This window comes from Raphanus sativus, unplaced genomic scaffold, assembly GCF_000801105.2.
Source record: "Raphanus sativus cultivar WK10039 unplaced genomic scaffold, ASM80110v3 Scaffold0367, whole genome shotgun sequence".
NCBI lineage: Eukaryota > Viridiplantae > Streptophyta > Magnoliopsida > Brassicales > Brassicaceae > Raphanus > Raphanus sativus.
Genome location: NW_026615687.1, coordinates 1 through 25108, shown reverse-complemented (window position 1 = coordinate 25108; position 25108 = coordinate 1). Strand labels below are relative to the sequence as shown.

The 25108-nt window shown below is 34.4% G+C and overlaps 4 protein-coding genes and 2 non-coding genes across 7 annotated transcripts; 5 read left to right on the top strand and 1 right to left on the bottom strand.

The window, feature by feature from the left end:
* Positions 1-575: 575 nt before the first annotated feature.
* LOC108861053 (B3 domain-containing transcription factor ABI3-like) lies at positions 576-4430 on the bottom strand. Of its 2 annotated transcripts, XR_008939984.1 has the most exons (7): positions 2151-4430; positions 1893-1985; positions 1640-1740; positions 1458-1504; positions 1283-1359; positions 868-1181; positions 576-789 (listed from the first exon to the last, which is right to left on the bottom strand). XR_008939984.1 is itself a non-coding variant. In XM_018634883.2 (6 exons), exons 1-6 carry the CDS (start codon positions 3813-3815, stop codon positions 1017-1019), a joined length of 2148 nt encoding a protein of 715 aa, XP_018490385.2. In that variant the 5' UTR covers positions 3816-4430; the 3' UTR covers positions 576-1016. The 2 variants fall into 2 exon arrangements, 1 of the variants encoding a protein (XP_018490385.2); XM_018634883.2 differs by having other exon boundaries at positions 576-1181.
* Positions 4431-12241: 7811 nt separating this feature from the next.
* Positions 12242-15112, top strand: LOC130501987 (rho guanine nucleotide exchange factor 8-like). The gene is made up of 7 exons (XM_056996800.1): positions 12242-12628; positions 12945-13061; positions 13167-13321; positions 13397-13471; positions 13667-13939; positions 14079-14399; positions 14547-15112. The coding sequence occupies exons 1-7, from the start codon at positions 12376-12378 to the stop codon at positions 14907-14909; spliced, it is 1557 nt and encodes a 518-aa protein (XP_056852780.1). The 5' UTR covers positions 12242-12375; the 3' UTR covers positions 14910-15112.
* An 850-nt stretch (positions 15113-15962) lies between these two features.
* On the top strand, positions 15963-17723 carry LOC130501988 (protein LIKE COV 1-like). Its single transcript, XM_056996801.1, has 7 exons — positions 15963-16283; positions 16505-16557; positions 16664-16773; positions 16841-17008; positions 17094-17191; positions 17267-17393; positions 17488-17723. Exons 1-7 carry the CDS (start codon positions 16116-16118, stop codon positions 17580-17582), a joined length of 819 nt encoding a protein of 272 aa, XP_056852781.1. The 5' UTR covers positions 15963-16115; the 3' UTR covers positions 17583-17723.
* A 2009-nt stretch (positions 17724-19732) lies between these two features.
* LOC130501991 (small nucleolar RNA Z43) lies at positions 19733-19835 on the top strand. The gene has a single exon (XR_008939986.1). It is a non-coding gene; the product is annotated as a small nucleolar RNA Z43 (small nucleolar RNA).
* A 195-nt stretch (positions 19836-20030) lies between these two features.
* LOC130501990 (small nucleolar RNA snR60/Z15/Z230/Z193/J17) lies at positions 20031-20124 on the top strand. Its single transcript, XR_008939985.1, has one exon. It is a non-coding gene; the product is annotated as a small nucleolar RNA snR60/Z15/Z230/Z193/J17 (small nucleolar RNA).
* A 3233-nt stretch (positions 20125-23357) lies between these two features.
* LOC108857512 (uncharacterized) lies at positions 23358-24982 on the top strand. The gene is made up of 3 exons (XM_018631505.2): positions 23358-23667; positions 24237-24346; positions 24444-24982. Exons 1-3 carry the CDS (start codon positions 23506-23508, stop codon positions 24856-24858), a joined length of 687 nt encoding a protein of 228 aa, XP_018487007.2. The 5' UTR covers positions 23358-23505; the 3' UTR covers positions 24859-24982.
* Positions 24983-25108: the final 126 nt, after the last annotated feature.

The following is a 25108-nucleotide window of genomic DNA, read 5'->3' as shown; positions in this document are numbered from 1 at the left end:
AGGCTCGTAGGCCCAAGTGGCTAAGTAACCAAACTTGAATCAGGAAAGTAGCTAGCCCATATAAAACAGGCTAACACAATTATTCGGTCCATGGCAACAGCTGAACTGCTGAAGCAAAGTTTGAACATTAAAGGAGGAATGGTTTTTGTTGACCAGTGCATATCAATAGTTTTTTTTTTAGAAAAGTGCATGTCAATAGTTGCATCGTTTCTATAGCAATTTGGGAAGGTGCTTTCGGAGATTGAAGATCTTATTAGCATTTTTCATGTTTTTATTTGGGTTCTTATTGGGTTTTATTTTCAGTATTTGAAACATATCTAATGCATTGCTTCATTTTCTATTTCAAATACAGTTGCTTCGTAATTTAGTTGAATTTAATTCTAATCATACTTCATCTTAAAGTAAATATAGAACAACAAGTAAAAATAATTGGATCAGTATTTTGAATTAATTCTGTTTCTTATTCCATTATACAGAGATATGAAATGAAGTTGCATAAGATTTAAACTATTTATTTCAAGAGTAAAATTAGAGATATTCTTATATAGAAATGCCTAGCCCAGAGTATGAATATAGCTTTCACAACAATCCTAATCCCAATAGGTAAAGTGATAAACTCCTGACACGTAAAATATCATGAAAACATTACACGCACGAAAAAAACACATCAGAACGATATTGTCATCTCAGTGCATCATACGTGAAAGAAACAAATTTACAACAACAAAAAATACTGTAACAATCTCCCCTGAAATATAATACAAACACCATTTCCAGAATTAATTATCTCTACAACATCCATAAGGTAAAAAGAGTTATTTAAAGACAGCTCGAGAAGAAAAGGGAGAAATGGAGTAAAAGTTGGACCTCGACAAAACTGCTTTAATCATAAACCTCCGTTGGTCCACGAGATTCCATGCATGCACGAGAAGTGGCAAGCTCAGGTACGATGCCATTTTTCCTTTTTGTCTCTTTATTATTTCGTACATAATAATATATTTATATCGTTTTCTTTTTCATTTAACTGCTTGAGAAGTTGGTGAAGCGACTATATTTGCTGACGGAGAGTTGTTGTTAATGCTCCTCTGCGACTTGCTTTGTCTCTTCGTTACAGCTGCTGAGGACGACGTAGCCTCTAGCTTTTGTCCCGCCGGTTGCCTTACTTTAACCCCTCGTATCAACTGTCCCCAAAATATTACGTAATTACGAATTTAATTATGCTAACAAAAAGTACTGATGAAGGTTGAAAATTAAAGAAGATAAATGTGATGCTTCTTCTTACATATTTTCCACATTTGACATCGGAGTATATGACTATGAAGTCACCTTCTTGGAGCCCATTTGTTTTCACAAAATCGCCTATAAAATGTCAACAAAAAACACGTTAAAATTATAGAATAAAACCGGTATATAGAAACGAAAATTTAGTAAGGGTTGTTGTATTCTCAAGATCATACCGGTGTTTTCGAGGAGATACATCCTACTTTTGTTGTTCGGCCAAAATCTGCATACCAGTTAAAGAAGAAAGTTCCATGAATAACCGAAGATTGGCCAAGTTCCATTTCTTGACAGATACACTAATAAGTTCATTTATAAAAGAACAAATAAAAATTAACAAGTTCGCTTATTTCGTAGTTACCTATAGCGCAGGTTCCAAACACGAGAGGTTCCAATGTCTTCCATGGCCAAAGAGATGCCGTCTCTTGCCTCCAGCTCCGGCAAATGCGTCTCAGCTTCTTTCTGTTTTACATTTTTAAAAATAAAATTAAGAAATAGAGAGAGAAATTTGATTAACAACAATGATAACATATATTTACTTGAACGTAGAAACTAATATATATTTTTTCAAAAAAAGGAAAACAAAGGCTCCAAGAAATTAGAAGTAAAATTACTTTTGGCAAGACGATTCTTCCGAGGTTACCCACGTCGCTTTGCTTCAACACTTTCTGCAAGAGAAACCTCAAGTTCTTTTCTGGTTTCCATCCCTGAAATTAAACCAAACCCACCCCAAAAAAAAAATCATTTCATTTACATAGCGCAATTATATCAACATTTGCTTCATCAACCATATAACAACAGTTGCAAGTTCACCACTCTTTGCATGTAGCTAAAAGTACTCAACGAGAAGGATGATTTTGTATGTACAGTACCTGCCGGCGATCTGGTACCACCTGCTGACGTGGCATAACAGAAGAAGAGCCAGCTCGGTCCATGGTGGGCAACTGAGTCTCCATCGCCGGTAGTTGAGATGAGACCGTCGGTGGCATGGTAGGGACATTAGGCCAATACATCCAAGTCCCGCCCGTGGCTGTAGTAGGTACATGGTTAAGCTGAGGATCCACAGCACCACAGCCTTCTCCGATTTGAGTTTGGTTCTGCTGATTGTTGTTGTGTCTATGGTGGTGAGACAAGAACCTCCTCTGTCTCGCCATCCTTTTCTTTCTTGCCTCTTTAGTAGCTGAGGAACACAAACGAAGCAATCCCTGATCTCTCATCTGTCCGGAAGAAGGAAGATAAGGATATTGATATGGATTCATGTTGTATCCTGTGAAACCACCTCCAGGGTCTTGAAATGGAGTATACTGAGGGTTTGGCATAGTGAATTGCTGAAGTGGCATGGGACCAGACTGTGGTGGTGGTGGCCACGTCGGTGGAGATTCGAGTGATGGAAAATATTCTTGAGACGGATAATTTGGAGCAGGCATGTATCCAAAACCCGGATCCGAAACAAAAGCCTGTTGTTGTGGTGGTGGTGGTGGTGGTGGTGGTGGCTGAGGAGGAGGCGGAACCCATGTGGAAGGTGAGAAACATGTTTGATCAGACGGTGGGAGTAGGTTAGGATTTTGAAACGGATCTTGTTGATATGAGAGATCGTTGGTGCGTCTTCTTTGTAGGTGATTGGTTTGGACCCATTCAAGAATCAGCTTCAAAAGCTGTTTCATCGCTTCTTTCCCACCGCCTAACCTTTTAGCTGCTGATTCAATAGTAGCTTTCTTTATCTTCACTTTCCTCAAATCATCAGCTGAAACCGTCTCCTTGTTGTTCTTCAGCCACTCCAAGAACACTCCCGTAAGATCATCCTCTTGTTCCAACGGAGGGTTCATCATCTGCATGTCTCCTTCAGTACTGTTATTATTCTCCATAACCGGAATAACGACCTGGTCTTTTCTCTCCAGCGCTTGCTCCATCAAGTTAGGGTTTTGCGTGTCCTCGTCTTGGTTAAAGATGGCTGAAGTATCAAAGAACTCATTGCTATCGAGTAGATCCATGTACCCGAAAGTCTCCATCATGTCAATGCAATCACCACCGCCTTCGCCGCAACCAAAACCTTGAGTACTATCCAACGGAATCTCCATGGAAGCAGTGGACTGTAGTGCGGCTGAAGACTCGACATCGCAGTTTCCCGATGCGTACTGGTTTTGATTCTGAGTCGTCGGATCTTCACCGTCTGATTTCAATATAGCCCAAGAAGCAGCCGAGGAAGTTGAGGAAGAGGCTGCGGAAGAGGAAGAGGCTGAGGAGACGATGGCGTTGACAGGAGCTGGAGATGTTGAAGATGATGAAGATGATGACATGCATGGGAAGTCAGGGAGTGTTGGTAGATCTCCGTAGAACATTGAAGGGTCATGATGAACAATTATATCATCATCTTCACGATGACCATGACCATGGTCTCCTTCATGGTTATCTAGCCAGATCTCTCTACCGACCTCACCCATCCCATCCATCAAAACAGCCTCATCACTGCCTCCGGCGAGTATTCCACAATCTTCAGCCAGATCTCCTCCGTTCGCCTCCACATGCAAGCTTTTCATGGTGTGGTGGATCCGTGAATAATCCGAATAATCCTTTCTCGTGGAAGTAGAAATGATAATATCTTTTGGGGAGAGAGAGAGTGGAAGCTAGGGTTTTTAGTATTTTGTACGGAAAGATAGGGTTTGTATGTGAGTAAGGGGGCAGAAAAAAGGAAAAACTAACCCAACTTGGCCATAAATCTAGTCATCAAACAACATAAACTATCTGGCTATCGATCTCCATAGATATCCACGTCTGTATAACCCGGCAAGAGCTTGATGTGGTTGAGATTACTAAGAGAGAGAAAAAGGAGGATCTAAAACATATGGAGAGATCTCACCAAAGCTTATTCCCATCAACTTCAGATAAACAAAGACACAGTTGTAATATGGTCCAACTTTTGCTTGTAGATCTGAAGTATACGAGATGTAATTTGTTCACAAAGATAGGTATTTCGTTCTAACGAAAGAGGTTTTGGTTTTTAGAGAGGATGAACGTATGAACAACCCAATATCTAATCAAAAACAGTTTTACTCCTAGGAAGGATATATGCAAGAAGACACTCTCTTCTTTTATATTGACAATTATGTAAAGATACTATAAAAATAGTATTATATATAACTATATAAAAAACATGGTTAAAAATCACCCGAAGAAGAAAATAACTTAAAATAAGAGAGCCCCATGTGTGTTCCAGTTTGTTCCATGATATATATGGAAGTTTTTTACTATACTATTATCACTTCTATGATATAAAATATCATTATCGAATGGAACCTTTTTTCTGGCCGATAAGTGCAAATTTGGTTGAAGTTATTCGGTTTCTCTTTTGCAACATTCAATTAACTCAGTGAGAAGAAATGGACAGGGACAAGAGATTTAAGAAAAAGAGATGTAACAGTTTTCAGCATCTGATTTTTCAAAGAAGACAAAAGCAAACGTTTTAATATAGTATATGACAATATGTCAATATCGACAAATATGTTGAGGTCAGCAATATTTAGAACATTTAGAGCTCTAAAAAATCAAAAATTTCTCATACTGTAAGAAAAGACACGGTTTTGACGTTAAACGGTGCAAAAACCTACATATATTAATACACATTTCTAATTGATCAAAAGAAAAAAAAATGAAGAAAATAGAAGCCCCCTCGTGCCGCTAGTATCTAAAGGTTGGTACAGAAGTTTGTGCCCACTAGCCATACGTTCGACCTTGAGTGGTGAGACCAAGCGGTGCTTCTTAATCCCTTTTAATTTATAGAACTATAAAATTTCCAATTATCGACTTTCTATTTCCTATGTGCAATCTCACTTTAACAAAAGCAAGTTTCCCTGTCGGTTTTAAATTTATCTGGTCAAAAGATTCGAAAACTTACCCTTTGCTATTGAAGCGGAAGAGGTAACACACGGATTTTACCAACCTGAAATAATTACTTTTAGCATATACTTTTTCTTTTCTAAACTATATAAAATATCTATAAATTAACTGCATTATGATTTTTTAAAATTTATTGACCTAAACAGAAATAATGTAAACCCATTGTGATTTTTTAAAATAACTTTATTTTTTATCCGAAACAGAAATATGTAAACCCATTTAATAGTATCACGAGTTGAAAAATATAATTAATAATTCTAGTTATCATAATAAAATGAATTGTAAATATACAAGTAGAATGCTATATATTTAATATCTAGGTAAATCACTTAAATTAGTGGATTCGAAATTCTTTCATGTTTCATTGTATTAGAATATCTCCAATATAAAATTATATTTTTCTTTCAAAATGGAAATAAAATGATTACAGAGTAAAAATGTTTAAACCTTACTTTATTTTTCATTCCATAATATAATAAATAACAAACAAAAATAGATTATTCCATTTATAGAGTATATTATAAATGTATAGTATGAAACTAGAAGTACTATTTTGAAAATAAATATTACATATTATGTCACTAAAATTTTGATATATATATTTATAATTTTATTAAGATTATTTTTATGAATAATTTTGATAAAAGATATAAACATTTCCAAAATGAAATAAGTAGAAACATGCTCATATAATTTTCTTAATCTTTAATTTAAATAAATTCTAACAATTTAGAGAATCAATAACAGATATTTTTAAATCCATCAAATAGTAAATATATTTTAAAGTAATATTATCAAATATTTTTATTATAACTGATTTTAAGAATCTTTACTTTTTTAAACAATCAAACAAATTTGTAGCAAATAGTAAAATATTATTCCCTCTGTTTTAAATAGACGAAGTTTTATGATTGTGCACGATTATTAGAACTTTTGTTTTTTAATCTAAAAAATATCATTAAAATATTAAATAAAATTGTTCACCCAATCACAAATAGATTACATTTTATCATTGATTACACAGTTTTTGATAAAATTAAAAAATACATTGATATACTAAAACATTAACTATTTTGAAACATCAAAAACTCCTAAAACATCATCTATTTAGAAACGGAGGGAGTATTGTAAATGATCAATACATTCAATTATGATATATTTTTGTGAAAAGTTATGATAACTTATATAAAATTCATAAGTGAAATTAAATTACTAAAATAAATAATTAATGTAGGTAAATAAATTATACTACTTATTTTATAATATATAAATAAATTAAGTAGTTATATACAAGAAATAATATAAGCTTATATAATTTATGATTAAATGTTTTATGGCATGCATATTTTTTGTCAGATAAATAGACATACTCAATGAATAATATATTTGCTAAATTAATTAATTACAATTTATAATATCTAAAATAAAATTAATTTAAAACGAGTTATATAGATGGATTTTTAACCTAAAACATTCAATTGTGTAAGTAACTTTTATATACATAAATCATACGAAACATAAAGTTTGTGCTACATACAAATCTTGTTAATCAGAAAATGGTTTATGCACTTAAAATCGTCGCATTCAAAATCTAGTGGTATTTTTTAATTCAAATATATATATATATATATATATATATATATATCCCCTATGGATAAAATTTGAAAGGGAGAAATTTGCGATATGAGATATGTTAAGTATTTGAAAATAGAAAAAATATATAAAGAATGAGAGAAACAGATAGTTTTGGAGACTGATAATTGCTTATTTTAACTAAATTATTATAAATATAACATTTTAAATTATCTAAAAATAAATGTTATTAAGAATCTATTTAAGTTGTTATCAGTGCTATTTTGATTATTTTGACGTTTTATGTAAATATATTAAATGCACAAGTCAATGCTTGAAACGTAAATTGTGTTTATCGAACTGATCAGGTATGCGCAAATATTTTCAAAATAAATTATACGAGAGTAGGAAAATAAATATGCATTCTGATATTTGATCTAAAACTATTCTAATATAGTTCAAATAAGATATTTAGAATTCGTCAAATTTAAATTTAGACAATTCATTTTTGAAAAGTATAGTATCCATATCACTGAGATTTGAGAATGATTATCATTCACTATCCATATAGAAAAATTTCGATGAATTAAAATTTTCATCAATAATTTCAAAATCATGCATATACCAAAAGTACGCTATATTTTACTGAAAATTTTACTTTTTATGTTGATTGCGTGTCTATGATATGATATGGTTATCCAAACTGACAGGTTATTTTATTTATTTATTAGCTATTGTTGTAAAAAAAAAGTATCCATCCAATTCAATCTAATTATGATCAGTGATGTATTGCGTTCATATAGTTTTCTTTAGTATGATGATAACATGTGTTTGGGTAAAAATATTGAAATGTTCGTCAGAAGTATCTCCACCTAGTCATTTACAGCCATCAATTCTGGTTCCAGATTTGATTTCTTATGTTTTACTGGCGTGAAGGACTCGTCCACGTTGAGCTTATGAGAAACGGGTTCGAGCAGGATGCTGGCATATCGAGAAAAACTTGTTCACCTTTTACTAGCTTTAATGTTGACACATTTTTTCGGACCCAAGCTCATATATGCTATTAGGTCCACCTTAGCACAAACTGGTGAATTTTCCACAACTAGATGCTCCCAGACGCGTTTGATTGAACCAGTGTGACGCTTCCGAAGACAGAGAAACCGATTTATGGGGGGGGGGGGGGGGGGGGGAACGTTAAGACAGACTATAAAAGAGGTAATTAGTTGATGGGTCAAAGAGAAAAATCGTATGCGACGATATTTGCGAGGAAGAGTTTCGATTGAGTGTTTCCGACAAATTATGGTTACAGTGGTGGTTTCTGTTTGCATGTTTCTATTCTATTTAAGTTTTAGCTAACTTTTGAGATAAATTACCATATCACCAACACTAAAGTTTTACATATTCCACTATAGTTACCCAGCTAATTCACCATATTTTTGTAGGAGGAACCAAAAATAGTAGATAGAGAGAGATTGGTAGGCACATGCAATTTGCAAACAAGAAGCCTTTCGTCACAGTTTACCAAAAAAAAAAAAAAAAGCCTTTCGTCACCATTCGTTGTTTAAGCGGCGGGTTGTCTTCACATGCTGCCACATGTCAACGTTTCTGAGTTTAAAGCAACCTTTTTATCTTTCCGCCAATAACGACGCTTTTCCTCATCTTTAAAGTTTTCTTCGTGGACCTTTCTCTCCCTCTCTGCCTCATGTCTTCGTTTCAATATTTTTTTTTGTTTCTAATGTTTCAATTTTTTTTGGGGGGGGGGGGGGGGGGGGTGGGTTTGTGATAACAAAGAAAACATGTTTACCATTACACTACACGCATTGCAAACTGGTTATGTTCGTAAACTTTATCGTCTTAAGACAACGTATTTTGATATATTAGACCAATATCCGCTTCAGTGAAATTGTCTCTGAATAAGTACGACCTATAATATTTGGACTGAAAAATACTCCTAGGATACTAGATCAATTCGGAATCGATAACTTAAATGGTTAAATCATAAGATATTTTAAACAGACCAAATTTTATTCATAACTTCGGCTATAAACAAATACTAGCTACTCTTACAAGTTTGTGCTTAACTTAATCCAAGGAAACTATAAATCATAAAATCCAAAATACCTTTTTGTTGAAAGAAATACGGGCCGACATGTACGTTGACGTACTCATACCCGTATATCTACAAATAGAACATCCATTGACTACTAAGATAGCGCCACGTAGCCTCTACGCTTTGCGTTTAGTTTTGTCCAATTTTTTTTTGCCAAAGTTTTGTCCATTTTAAACCCGTCACGTCTACATTCACCATTTCTCTCTCGTCCCTTATGTCATCAATTTTTTTGAAGATATAGTTGCACTAAAAATAATGTCGAATATTCATTGCTTCAATGCTTGTCTTCTGTATTCGTGTCTAGTCTTCATCGCTACATAAACCAATAAAAATGACTATAATAATAATCAATATCTCAATGTATTTATTAAAGATATCGTAAATGAATACTTCTGTGAGGGGAAAGTGTAGCTTTTAGTTATAGATTGGATACGCTTTCTTTTGGATGTGTAGTTGTTGTGGTAATTGTAAGGTGATAAACAGTTTTAGCCTATGAGCTACGGTGAAACCATCATACAACTGGTAGGAGAAAGTATTCTTTTTGCTTCGAGAATTAATTAACAAATGTCGCTATATTTATTTTTTTTGTAAAAAAAAAGTCGCTATATTTAGCATGCATGTCATGGCTATGTAATTGATATTTTACTCGCGTTTATTAGACTTTAGTTCAAGTTCACATTATGAGCTTTCTAAATCAGATGTTTGGGTCTTACCAACACCACTTGTAGGTCGACAACTAGAGTCTAGATTGTTACTGCAAAAGTTTGTATAATTTTTATCGTTGGGAGTACGTGTATTTTGGATGAATTCTCACTACTTTCACTTCCTTTAAAAAATATTTTATATGATGAAACTTGATAGTTTTATAGAACTTGTATGCTTTCGAAATTTGTACGTATTAGAAAATGATATTTCTGTTTTGTTTGAGTTTGCTTCTAGTTTCTCTTTTGAATCCTTCAGTAGTAAGTACATGTCTCTTAGGTTTTAAAGTTCTAATAAATTTCATCATCATTGGTTAATCGTATTGTTATCGTAATCATAATAATGCATGTAGTCAGATGATAAAGAAAAAATATGAACAGTAATTACTTGGAAGTGTTTTGCTGTGACGGAGAAAATAACAACGGGAGTCGCACATGTGAAGAGTGCAACGATGCGAAGGAACCGCAATGGATAAACTTGCTATTTGGGGTTCTATTTTGTCGTCTTTTGTCTAAGTAATTACTATAATTTTTGGTAGAAGCTTCTTTGATCTAGTGGTTTGACTAAGGGTTCAATTACTTCTACATCCAGAGGTCTGAGGTTCAAACTCCAGAAAATATCAAATTATGCAGATTATGGAGAAACATATTACAGGAGATCTTCAGCTTGATGCAGAGCATAACATCGAACATGGATCTCATAGGACGGCTCAGAGTGGTGCAGTCAGGCGTATATTCTCACAGGGTGGTAGAATTGTCGGCTGTATAATCGTCTTTGTAATATTCTCATCATTGTAATAGCATAATTAATCGATAATAATCGATCTAGACGTTCAAAAATCAGGTTTGCATTTTTGGAAATAAGGGGATCGCAAATGAGCTGAAGACAACACGTCACGAAATGTCTTTGGCAAGACGTGGAGAGTTTGACTGGGAGGAGATCGTTCAGTTATGATTTGCTAATTTACAGCTGTGTGACCAATTCCTTTGCGGCTCCTTTTTCTTCCTTTAGTATTATACTATTATCTACTCAAACCATGCAACAATTTTCTTTAACAAAAAAATAACATGCAACAATTTCATATTCGTTTATTTGTTTCCTAACAAACAATTAGAAGGATAGTTAGCAAGAAAAAAAATAATAACAAGTAAGATAATATGTTTTTATGGATGCAAACCAATGAAAGCTACATTTTTTTTTTGCTGAAATACATTTTCCCAGTAATGCTCTTTTCCTTTTCTGCTTTTGCTTGCTTATAAGGAAATAGCAAACAAACCCGCCTGTGGATCATGGGAGATTCATCATTTAATTGTACAGAGCCGGTCTTGAGTAAAAGCACATGTTTGATGTGCTTCAGATTCTAATTGAAATTATATATTCAAGTGGAGAATTATTCTCGACAATATATTAGCACAATTGATTAAGTGTTTTAAATATATGTTTCAGCTTGTTGTTTAGGATATCTTCATCCATACTCTATATTTTATTCAAAAACAGAGTAATGAACAAGAAAAAATTAAAGTTTACCCATTTATAAAATAATGTTTTTTTCTGTTCATTACTCTTTTTTACATCATTTTAGAGTAAAATATGGAGTGAAAATGAATATGCTTTTACTGCTTACTTTAATTTGATTTTTCATAATTTTAGATATATATTAGACCAAAATTTTTTTGAGGCCCCAAAATTCTCAATCCCGTTTTGTGTATATATATGAAGTTATTCATTTTTTATTTTTTTTTCTTTCGACAATCTTTTCACAAGAATAAATTCATAAACCATTTCATTTCAACTAATTTTTTGACACCATTCTATTAAAAATAACAAATGGTGGACGTGGTTGGATGTTTAATGACCCTACAAATGGTATCATGAGATACAACTCATGGAACTGCTATTCTAGAATGCAGTTTCTCCCAATCTTTTATCTCACTGCTCAACATTAGTGGCAAGTGCAGTGAGCTCCATTGCTCCAAAAACTTCTATATGACATTCATGCCCTGCTTAACTATCCTTTTCTGTTTATACCCAAATTGAGAAATGTTGATGTTGATTCCTTAGTTGAGCTACCTCTGTTTGTACTATCAAACTCACCTAATCAATGTAAGTAACTTTAGTCCTATATTAATGGATGATTCGTTAAGAAAAGCTTAAATGGAGTAACTGTGGGTCATGTATACATGGAGTTAGTCATATCCGACTGAACCATTTGGATAAGAGCTAAGTTTGCCGAATTTTGTTTCTTAATTTCTAGTTTGTAAATTTGTTGTAGAAAGAAAAAGTTATATTCAAGCTTATTTATTTCATTTGTGACTTCACGGTGTTTTTAGTTATATAAACTCAAAGTAATTCTAGTTTGAAACTAATTTAAATAGCGATTAAGGAATGACAAAATTTGGAGGATGCCAAAATAGTTTATTCGATGAGTGGTAGATCTCCCATGAGAAAGTTGAATCAGTTGTGGATTTTTATTGTCTTTTCCGTTCTTCCTGGAACGTCACTTTTACCACAAACCATCAATTTATTTTTAACACGAAACAGAGTGAAACAAATCCTAAAAGTAGCTAATTTCCTAACGTTTGATTTACTAATTTCTTATATTTGAAATGTTTTTAATCCTTAAATCCAAGACAGACGTTTGTTCTTAACAATTCTGTTTCACTTCAAAACCAAAAGAGATTTTTTGTTTAATGATGTATTCCACAAAAAACCTACTATACATTTTCTAAAAGTTATGTCATCTCTTAGATCAGTTGGATCTTAAAGGCAAAACGGGTTTTAACTTGGGAGGCAAGAAAACAAGCGAACGTTGTCGTACCATGGTGGCAGCGTTGGAACGAGGACTAAGCGCTTCAAAATCGTTCAGTTTCAAAAGAATGTTTAATTCATCCTCGACAAAACAACAACAATCTCAAACACCTGTTGTGGATAACGGAGATTCACATCTTGTCGAGTCCAACACGCCTGAAAGTCAAAACTCCAATAGCTTATCAGAAAGCCCCGTTGAGAGCATTCCTCAAATGATTTCCCCTCTTACTCGACCGGGAAAACGACCCGACAGACAACAAGCAGGTGAAAGTTTTTTTTCCCAATAACTTGCTTTTTGTTAATGTTAATCGAGGAGTTTATGGGCTGACGTAGTCACGTAGGAAGGATGAAAAGATTTAGGAGATTATAGATAATTCAGTAAGAATTCTAATAAAGTTTTGTCTTAAACAACTTGGAGGCATATTTGAACAACTTGGAGGCATATAATTATGTATATAAAGTCTTGAAAATTTGAGGGTTATAGAAAAATGTTTCATCGACTATGTACAAGACTGGTTCTTGACATATGTCGCCCTTAACATTTGTTAGAGAAACCCTAATAATGACATAAGTATGGCAGATACGGATATGATGAAGGACAGGTTTGCAAAACTACTACTTGGAGAAGATATGTCCGGTGGCGGAAAAGGAGTATCTTCTGCTCTGGCTCTTTCAAACGCCATCACAAATCTGGCTGGTATGTCTTTTTCTTTAACATTCCTAGTTTCTTCGTTCGCAAGTAAGCTATAAGGGTTTTGTTTGATTTCCTTAAGTTTCCTATTATGGTTCGATTAATTTTCAGCGTCTATATTCGGGGAACAAACAAAACTACAACCAATGCCACAAGATAGACAAGCTAGGTGGAAGAAAGAGATCGATTGGTTGTTGTCCGTGACCGAACACATCGTCGAGTTTGTTCCTTCTCAGCAAACGAGCAAAGATGGAGTTTGCACCGAGGTTTGAATCTTCCCGAAGGAAGTTTATCATTTATACTTCTTTATACATATTATAATGTTTAATGATTTTGTGTAGATTATGGTGACAAGACAAAGAGGTGATCTTCTCATGAACATCCCAGCCCTTCGAAAACTCGACACCATGCTCATCGTAAGGGTTTCCATTTGTGTAGTCAAGTTTAAACTTATTTTTTTATCACAAAAGAACACCTTAAGAAATTTAGAAAATAAATAATACAAGTTTTAATATATTTCATTTTCTATTGTTGATAATCCGACATAAATATAGTAGTTAGTGAAAGAGCTACCTTATAATGAGGATTAATGGTGTTGAAAACATGTTCAGGATACACTTGACAATTTCAAAGGACACAACGAGTTTTATTATGTGTCAAGAGATTCAGAAGAAGGGAAACAAGCGAGCAATGCTAGGTCAAACGACAAATGGTGGCTCCCTCCGGTGAAAGTTCCTCCCGGCGGTTTATCTGACCCGGCTCGGAGAATGCTTTACTTCCAAAAAGATTCAGTCACACAGGTTCAAAAAGCTGCAATGGCCATTAATGCTCAAGTCCTCTCTGAAATGGCTATACCGGAGAGCTACATCGACTCTCTCCCAAAGGTAAACATTCATTGATACTATTGTATTTCATTTCTCCCTTTGTGTGTTATATACATTTTTTTTTTGAAAGAATGTTAAATTTATTCAGATTGAAAAAAGAAAATTTTACAACTTGTGTGATTTTGTTTTATGTTGATAGAACGGAAGAGCCAGTCTTGGAGATTCGATCTACAAGAGCATAACGGAGGAGTGGTTTGATCCAGCGCAGTTCTTGTCCATGACGGACTTGTCGACAGAGCACAAAGTGTTGGATTTGAAGAATAAGATTGAGGCATCTGTTGTGATTTGGAAGAGGAAGCTTCACGTAAAAGACAGCAAATCTCCTTGGGGATCAGGTGTTAGCTTGGAGAAAAGAGAGTTGTTCGAAGAGAGAGCAGAGACGATCTTGATCTTCCTCAAACAGAAATTTCCTGGCCTTCCTCAGTCTTCCCTTGACATCTCCAAGATTCAGTTTAACAAGGTAAATGCAAATTAAGCAGTGTATCAATCAATTAATTAGTCCATCATCTAGTGCAGACGACTTAGATAACAAGAAATAACACATAAATTTTAGGTTTATAATTAAAATGATAGATTAACTATTGATTGATTAAATTAATGAATACAGGACGTTGGACAAGCGGTGTTGGAGAGTTACTCGAGGATACTAGAGAGCTTGGCTTACACGGTGATGTCAAGGATAGAAGATGTTCTTTACACAGATTCTTTGGCAGTAAAGCAAGCTTTATTGGCTGAAGAGACATCAGATGGTGGGAGAACGGAGACGGATTCAGAGTCACCGGGGTCTTCTAACTCGGGAGAAGAAACCGAGAGGCTTGACCGGCAGCATTCCAAGACCTTGTTCGATTTCATGGGTTGGAGTGATAAACCTACCACACCCCCAAGTGTTACGCCGAAAAAGTTATCCTACTTGGAGAAGCTAGAGAAGTTGAACGGTTTTCGAAGCGCCAAAGATAGAAATGTATCATGAAAATCTATGGGCGGTGATAACAACTACAGAGGACATAAGAGTGTAGCTAGGGACAAGGAATGAAAGCATAGTAGAATTGTTCAATGTGCTCTCACACCCTTCCTTCCGGGTTTATTCCTCGGATAGAGAAGTCCCTAACGTGTAAGGGGTTTAAAATTTTGAAAAAAATAACTATATCTCAATCGTACATGTTTTATAATATCTTTAAATGATGTCTTTGTTGTTCTTCTTCACTTACGAAATAGTGGACATTAATTATGCACATAACATGACAAACAAGAAGCGTATGGTGTAAAAACCCACAAGGTTTGAATTGAAGCTCGTGGTTCTCACTCTTTTCTTAGCAAGATTTTACCATTTCTACTAAAGCTTTTGGACTTTTTGAGGAGGAGGGAGCTTCTAGCTTCGACCTGACAAGACGCAAGCCAAATTGTAGTTTCTCCTAAATTCAAAAATGAAGAAAAATATGAGAAAAATAAAAAGAGTCTGATATGAGAGACTCTAGCAAAGGTTTGATTACACAATATTTATCCTAAAATGTATATAATATCGAGTAAACCATTATATATATCCGAAAATATCCAAAATGTTAAGGGTGTTACACATTATCCATGTGAGGGTGAATGATTGGAAGTTTTCATGTTGTTGATAACGCATTGTCCATGTGAAGGTGAATGATTAGAAGAATTTTCATTGCTGTTTTCATCGCAGTTGTCTGTCTTCAACAAATAAGTCAATTATGCATGTGAGATACCCTCATCCAAACATATATACAAATTTATAACAATGACACCACCATTTATTTACTTAAAAATATCTAAAAGGATAGTCAAAATAAATATCGAAAATGAATTATTGATAATTAAATAATTAGCTTTCCTTTCTGATACTGATAATTAAAATAAGTAGGTACATCCGCATCCTTTTTATAATATCAGAGGCACAGATATGGAGACATATATCATTATATTTACAAATAAACACATATAATTAGAAGTTTATACAAAAAAATCAAATTAAATTAAATTATTAATAACAAATTTCAGAAACAGATTGTTCCTCTCTCTGACCGTGGAATAAGAAGAGAGAGAGAGAATCAGCTGAGGGAAATTTCCTTAATACATAGTTGAACCTTCCTTCCTTCCTTTCTCTCTATTGCAGAGTGCTGGTAGGAGGGGTTTCGAATCCTTCTCCTTGTCACTGTATATGTATATGGGCGACGCGAAACCGGGGATCGCGATGGCAAACAGAGATCGGGAGCTTCTGATCCCAGTCGCTCACTCCCCCGATGATGATGATCACGATTCTTCTTCTTCTTCTTCTACACCTAAACCCTCTCCTTCCTCTTCCTCCTCTCACCACGCTGGTCAGGAGGTTATTATCACTTATCCCCTCCTTTTTATCTCTGCCTTAGGGTTTGTGCTGCCGATTTAGGGTTTCGATTGCGATTTCTATCTCTTGTTTTGTTGGGATTATTACTGCCCCAATCTTCAATTGCGTTGTCGAGATTGTAGATTTTGGAATAAAGGATCTGTTTTGAGATAATTTCAATTTATTTTTGATGGATTTTTTTTTTAAATGTTTGTATCTTTAAGACGTTTTACAAGCTGATAAGAAGCTGGGCATCTAAGAAGTTCATGACTGGATGGTAAGGGCCAACGCTCTTTTTTTCTCGTTTCCTTTCTTGATTGCTTGCTTAATGTAATTCCACAAAAGTTCTGACACTCCTTAAAAATCGTTTTTTTTTTTTGCAGTGTTATCCTGCTTCCAATGGCCATCACTTTCTATGTGACGTGGTGGTTCATTCATTTCGTTGATGGTTTCTTCTCCCCTATCTATGCTCAACTCGGAATCGACATCTTTGGTGAGAGCTGCTTCCTTTCTTCCTTCGTATAGGGACAAAATGGTTCATGTTGCTTTTTTATTTCCAGGACTTGGGTTTATCACCTCTATTACGTTCATCTTCTTGGTCGGAGTGTTCATGTCGTCGTGGCTGGGGACTTCGGTTCTCAACTTGGGAGAGTGGTTTATCAAGCGCATGCCCTTCGTTCGCCACATCTACAATGCCTCCAAGCAAATCAGCACTGCCATTTCACCAGGTATCTTTTTTTTTTTTTGTTGGTGGGAGTGGGAGTCTTGATTGTTTTATATGTAACTTCTTCTCATTCTTAACCCATGTTCCAGATCAAAACACTCAGGCTTTCAAAGAAGTCGCCATTATAAGGCATCCCCGTATTGGTGAATACGCGATTGGGTTCATCACATCCACCCTTGTTCTCCAGGTCTGTCTGTTACAAGAAACTCTTAAACCTTGTTTCTGGAAAGATAGTTCTAAAATGTATTCAGAATCATTGCAGACTTACACGGATGAAGAGGAGCTTTGCTGTGTGTATGTGCCTACCAATCACCTTTACATTGGGGATGTATTCCTTGTAAGTACAAAGGATGTGATCAGACCAAACCTCTCTGTAAGAGAAGGCATAGGTGAGGAGAATAGACCAATTGATTTCATTGTTAATTTTTTTAGGAAAGTGTTTATGTTCTGATCTTTGGAGTGTAATTTCTTTTTTATCTACAGAGATCGTAGTGTCAGGAGGAATGTCAATGCCGCAAGTTCTGTCAACACTTGATATGAGAATGGCTCCAGAAAGAAGTAGAAGTAGTAGGAGTTGAAAGAAGCAGAAGATTTTAGTCCTTTGCACAAAAAGAAAACAAACAGATTCTCAAATCTTTTCTCTTTCAATGTCTTTTTTCTTTTGGATTCAGTTAATTCATGTGATGTTCAAGCATTAGAAAAGCAATCGTGTTCTAGAAGTGGTTTGTTCTCCAGACTAACTCCATTTGTGCTTTTCCTACTCTCAAGTAAAGCTGTACGATATATTCATTTAGGTCCATGATATTGCAAAGCCTTCTGTTAGATGATCAGAAACCTTCTTGCATAGCCAAAATGGTCTCAGTGGGCCATGATATTGAAGATTGGAGTTGGAGTTAAGCTGGAGCTGATCTAGATATGTTATTTAAGCTGAAGATTTACCTTGATGAAGAGAAAACTCCATGGTGGAAATTTTCTGAAAGACTTTGTAGAGTTTTAGGATAAATTCTAGTTTGGAAAATTTGAGAATTATCTTATTGCGGATTAGGTTTAGTGGATGTACTAGTACGTGTTGTTGTATGAGGCATTCCCTCATAATTGTTTTTTCTTAGCAAGAATGAATTCTGATAGCTTGTAAGGTGGGTGAAAACACTGTACTCAGTGGAGAAATTTAAATATCTTAGGACGCGTGAGAGTGATTCAACAAGTCAAGGAATTCTTAAGCTTATTGTTTGTTTTGTTTTAAATGATACTTGTAAGTTATTTTAAAACATATAATAAACACACATATTTTGTAGATATATATTCTCTCGCGTGATGCTGATGCATATATATTCCTTGGTTATCTCCCTCTTATAATAGTTTTTAGAATTATCATTAATTTGCTACCGAAAAAGAAGGAAAAACTAAATATCCTAAACTGAGATAATGTTTGGTGTTTCCTTTAACTAGTAGGACTATGACTTATACACTTTATATATTATTTGACAACCGTTAGTTAAAAACCAAAAAGCATTCGATGAATCGACTATGGCTTCTCCGTTTCGTTTTTGTCCTTACTGTCATCATGATGATGAGTAACACAGCCTTGTCCGACACGGGAAACGTGTTGATCAGAAACTCCCTGCCTAACCAAAAGGATCTCATAGTCCACTGCAAATCCGCGAAAGAAGATATGGGATACCATAGGGTGCATCCCGGAGGAGCTTACAATTTGCTTTACAAACTTCGTTATGAAGAATATTTCATGAGGCTTTACGAAATCAATGATAACTGGTGTCATCTATGGCAAGGACATGATTTCAAGCATCACCAAGTGTTTGATGTTCGAACTGGCGAACACTGGGAAGCTAGAGAAGACGGAATCTATCGTTGGTCTACGATGGCGTACGCTTGGGATGCTACTATGTCAAAAGCTTCTTCGTTGGGATCGAGTCGTATCTCTTTAGGCTTCTTGTTAGTTTCTTCCTTGTTTTTCTTTAATTTTATCTAGTCTTGGTGATTAATATGTTTTTTTATTTTTGAATTTTTCTCTTATATATGAATTTTGGAATTATCATATTTAATATTTGAAGAACTTGGAGAGAGTTTTTAATTTCTTGTACTAATTAAGTGGAATTTCTACATCCAACTATCCAAGAAACTAAACTAACTATCCGATTACCCAAAATTTAAATAAGGTACATATATATAAATCAGATTATCCAATAAAAATACCAATTTTGAATTTATATCAGTTACAAATTCAATGCATACAACGATGATGATGAATAATGACAACTTATGATGTGCTCGTCAACTTATTATATTCGAGTTATGTATACTTTGTAACAAAAAAGTTATCTAAATAACAATTTAAGGAACAAATTCAATTATTAGTTTCATTGTTATTAGTAAGTAATGCAATAATTTGTATTGATATTAATGAAATGGGTTAATTAGCCAAACCGGGCTAATTGGCCCATAAAAGGCCGATGGAGCCATATCTATTTTGTTGGAGGTGCGATTAGAGACACTAAACAGCGTGTGTTTATTTACTTACAGCGTGTAGTTTAAAGAAACCTTTTAGGAACAACACGTTGTTTGTTACTCAAAAACCCTAGCTCCCAAATTGTTGTCTGTATAAAAAGCACAAGAAAGTTCAACTTAACAATCAGTGTCAAGTTTTCTTAGGATTTTTTCGATCTTTGCCTTGTTACTACTTTGCTCTCTATTGTTTTTCTTGGTTTGTGGACAGTGACGATTGATATTAAGGTCTCGTTCGTCGTAACATAGGCTGTAAAAAAACCTATTTGACGACCATTCTGTTATATCACCACCCATATTCTGAGTCCTCAATTTTCTCAATTTCTTCTTTTAGTTATTATTAGCCGATGATATAAATTTTTTTGACAAGCATATGTCTGAATTAATCCTTGTTGATAAAATCTAATCTTCTCTATGAGGCCGATATGTTTGTTATTTACTAAAGTCAAAAATCGATTTTGTTTTGGTTTGAATCTGTTTTGATCGATTATCCTTTGTTTGGAAAGGGTCAAGTGAGGATTGAAAACGCATAGTTCAGATGAACTTACATGATTACATCTATTCAGCATAGTCTTTCGCTCCTATCTGATGACCACCCTTTCCTCTGTTTCACATCAAGTTCCAATTTTATTACTTTATAAATGTTTCGAAGACAAAATGTATCAATCTTCTAATTATGTGTCGGTCGAATCAACATTAGACAGTTAAAACAGATAACACTACCAAGAGTCCCTTAAAAGAGTATCATAATCCTCATTCTTGATAAATGTCTTCTTTATCTGTTGCTTAATGACGTCTCTCTCCGTTTGTAAATTTTATATTGATCTATGCTAATTCATTGTTAGTTGATTTGTGTCGCTTGGGTTTCAGTTTGCTTCGTATAAAAGTTTTGTAATATCGATTCTAGACAAAACATTTTAACAAATGGTCATCAAACCTACGACTTATGTACTTATCCTTATTTTGTATTGATATACAGTCGGGACAACAAACTGATTTATTAGGATCAATCTAACTCCTTGAATCTAAACTAATCTAACACACTCGTAGTTGTCAGAACATAACGCACAGTCTCACCAAAAGACTCATCATACAAACACCAAATAAAGTCCATGGTCATCCCAAAAAAAAAAACAAGTTTGATCACATGAACTCTAACAAAGCCACCATGTAATGTCTAGATTCTAGACAAAACTTTTTAACAAATGGTCATCAAACCTTCGACTTGTGTACTTATACAATCGAGTTTCTACGGGGACAACTAGGGGTGGTTATTTCGGTTATTTTATTGGTTTGGTTAATTCAGTTCTAAGAATTTTCAAGTTGAAGTAAACCATGTTTAATTTGGTTTAGATCGATTTTGATTCGGTTTATATTCGGTTCGGTTTGTGTTTCAGTTCAGTTTATCGGATTTTCTTAGTTGATTTCTTTTAAAAGAAATCATGTTTTGAAACATCAACACAAGGTTATGAAATCATCATTTTGGTGACAATAAAAAATAAATTATGTAAATTCAATATATAACTAAATCAATAATTTCTTTGTGTTTAAACGTAAAACCAAATATAAAATCAAACATTAAAATGCAATCTATTTATTTTAGATTATTATCTTTAAATCTAATATAAATACTATAGGCAATATGAGTGGCACTTCGGTTATTTTATGGATTCGGTTTCGGTTTGGTTAATTCGATTATAGGATTTTTCCAACCGAAGTAAACTATAACTAGTTTAATTCGGCTTTGACTCGGTTCGGTTCGGTTTTGACTCCGTTCGGTTGGATTGATTCGGTTTGACTTGGTTCGACTCGGGTTTTTTGCCCACCCCTAGGGACAACAAACTGATTTATTAGGATCAATCTAAGTCCTCTTGAATTTAAACTAATCTTCTAACACTCATTTAGTTGTTAGAACTTAATGCACAGTGACACCAGAAATTTGATCACCCAAACGTAAAAAACAAATTTGATCACACAAACTCTAACAAAGCCACCATGTACTACTCTTCCCGTAGTATTTCTCTGTGTGATACATAACATTTTTTCCATATATGTCTTCAAGCTACTACACCTCAAATTCAACAACATACTAACAAACTACACAAAAGTTATTCCCATGCTGAAATTTGGTTAAATGAGTGAGGAAAATGTGAAATTTAGCTAAATGAGGAAGGAAAAAAAAACAAGAAACTGGTTCGACCATGCCAAAGAAACTGGTTTGGACATGCCGAGAAAAAAAAATAGTTTTGAACCTGACAAATGTTTCAACCGTGGGTGGGTACTTCACATCCATAGAGAAACTTGATATCATTATCCAACAATCTACGCATCCTGAAATGTAGACTCGTCACCAAATATAACACTCATATTTGTGGATCGAACAAGTTTTCACTGAAAATAAGTGTGAACTGAAAAAAATACTATTTAAAGTTAACTGAAAAAGATACTTAGTTAAGAGGTTCTTCGAGCTGTCCGATACTATCAAGGGAAATAACCTAACAACATCATACAAATGATATCACCAGCCATAATCAGAACGTTATGATGCTTGGGAGTTGTTTTCCGTCATGCTTTTATTGCAGCGCGGATTGAAATATCTGCGGCTTGGTCACCGCTTGTTGGGGTAATACTTTTGGCTGGTCCTGTAACAAATGATATTTTATTAAACAATAAAACTCAACAAAAATTTACTTACTATTGAAGTCATTGTAATGACAGCTGTAATTCAACTTTCCCATCTTAGACATGCAAAGAAAAAAACATTAGAATTTCAAAACATATGAATATATACAAACCAATAATCAAAAGTTTATGATGATTAAATATCTAGCATCAACAAATAATATTTGAGTAAAACTCGCAGCATCTAACCTCCTGGTAAATGTTAGATTCACTTTTAAACACTAAGATACGAAAGAAATGTTTGATTCATTTATATACAAACTGACTGTATGTTAACCTAAGACATTAAACCAAACACATATAACTGGTTTGTAGAATACCAGTGAACAAAATCTGTACTTTCTTATGCAAATTGAGAAGACGATACATTTTTCTCTTCTTCTGTTTCTATTCACTCTCACTCTCTTTCTGCTTTCTATCGTTTTAATTCATCTAAATTTTGTTTATTATTTTCACATAATTCCACAATTGTTTTTCTACTAGGACTTAAATCCACATCTTCTAAGTTCTAATCCATAATAGCTCATTTTTTATCATTGTATTGAATTGGTGGATCTCTTTTCTTTAATCAAATAAATTCAGTTTCTAAGTTTGATATAGTTTATTGTATAATAATAACACTGTTTACAATGTCAAATTATATAGCTAATCAGAATATAGTGTTCTCTTTTCAAAATAACATTTTCGTATATATTTGGATAGACAAGCTAGCTTTAGTTAGCCGTATATAACTTTTATTTAGTGTGTTTGTCAACAACGGTAACTCATCAAGCGATTTGAGAATTCTATTAAAGATTTATACTCCTTTATCCCTTAAAAAATCATCATTTTCTTTTGCTTGGTTTGAAGATGAATAGCCATGTTTAAGTGACTGTTGGATGGTTTTACTTTTTTTTTTGGCTAAAAGTGTAATTATCATTCTCAGAATAATGAAATTCTGATTACAAAAACTTGTAATCTGATCCGCTCAGAAGCAAATTCTATTCAAAGAGCCGTAAAAAAAAAGAAAAAGAAACTCATTGTTCCCAGCCATAAAAAAAACTCGTCGATTACAAAAACTCTGTTTGCTAAAGTGTTTTACATTGATGGGCCGAAGCCCATTTAATAAGTATGATAATATTTCTTACCCACGCAAAGAGGTTTCGGTTCAGAGTGTTCGAGTCGAGTCGAGAGCAAAAGAAAGAATGAAGAGAGGAGGATTCAAGAGAAGAAGAAGAAGAGCTTAAAACAAAAAAGTCGCTTCTCTCCCGCGGCGGCGGTGGTTATCCGGTCACCAATCGCAATCGATAATAATAAATGTTGAAAGTGTGGAGATGGTACCAGCGATGCCTGAGCGTTCATCCGTTGAAAACTCAGGTGATAAGCTCCGGCTTTCTTTGGGGATTCGGAGACGTCACCGCTCAATACATCACTCATTCCACTGCCAAACCTCCTCCTCCTCCTCTTCTTCGTCTTACTGTTAGTCTCATTCACTCGATTGAACACGATTCTCTCCGATTCTTCATTTCTTAATTAGTAACATTTCTTGCAATTACTTGTTTGCTGAGATCCTAAATGGATTCAAACATTACCTAATAATCATTTTTTTTTTCTGTTTGCAAAACTGTATTTAATTGAGTAGAGAAGGTCTTTATATAGTGATAGAAATGTTTCTATGGATTCATTCATCTTTTTCGTTTATTGTTCAATCCTGCTATATATATATATATATATATATATGGATGGACTATTGCTTGCTTCTATGGAATAGTGAGATGCTTTTTTTTCAATTGGGATGTCTTTTGATGCCAAACAACCCTTAGAAATTCAATAAACCACCAGATTCATTTGGTACTTTTTCATGTGATTTCGGCCCACAACCTGCTATTCCCATTTGTCTCTAAGGTCGTCTATGGTTTATAGTTCCGTAGATGAGAAAAAATTTATATTTATGGTTTTGTTATATATTTGCTCTGATTTTTTTGGCCAAGTATCCAGACTATGTTAATCAACCATGGTCAAGCACTATTTTTCCTTTCGTAAAACAGGACACAAATAAAGTTACAGACGCAGATGCAGATTTCAAGCTCAACTGGAAGCGAGTAGCTATCACAAGCATCTTTGGACTTGGTTTTGTCGGTCCTGTTGGCCACTTCTGGTTTCTTTCCCCTTCTTCTTATCATAATCATCATTTACCTATATCCACCAACACTGATAAAGAATGACACTGTTATATATATTTTGCGGGTTCACAGGTACGAAGGCCTTGATAAATTCATAAGACTGAAGCTTCGATACGTACCAAAGTCAACACGTTTCGTGGCAGCCAAAGTTGCAATGGACGGTCTTATCTTTGGCCCCATTGACCTGCTTGTGTTCTTCACGTACATGGGATACGCCACGGGGAAGAACACGTCTCAAGTGAAAGAAGGACTCAAGCGAGATTTTCTACCGGCTCTTGCTCTTGAAGGCGGAGCATGGCCGCTTCTTCAGATCGCTAACTTCAGATACGTTCCCGTCCAGTACCAGCTGCTTTACGTCAACATCTTTTGCCTTATAGACAGCGCTTTTCTCTCCTGGGTCGACCAACAGAAGGATGCAGCTTGGAAGCAATGGTTTTCTACTTCGTTTCTAACGCTTAAAGAACGAGGTGGCACTGGTGGAGTATAATCCATTTTTCGCTTTCTTTTTCTTTTACATGTCATAACAACTTTGAATGAAAACAAAACAGAGTGTAATTTGGCGATTTTCAAATTATGTTAAAAAAATCCAATATTATTGAATTTGTAAATCATTCATCATAAGTATGCTGGTAGGGATCACAAGGATATGTGCTATATGATATGCTTCAATATACACTACACTTAATTCTATTATCTGGATGTTAGGAATCTAATAAGTGGAAAGTTTGAGCTTGAAT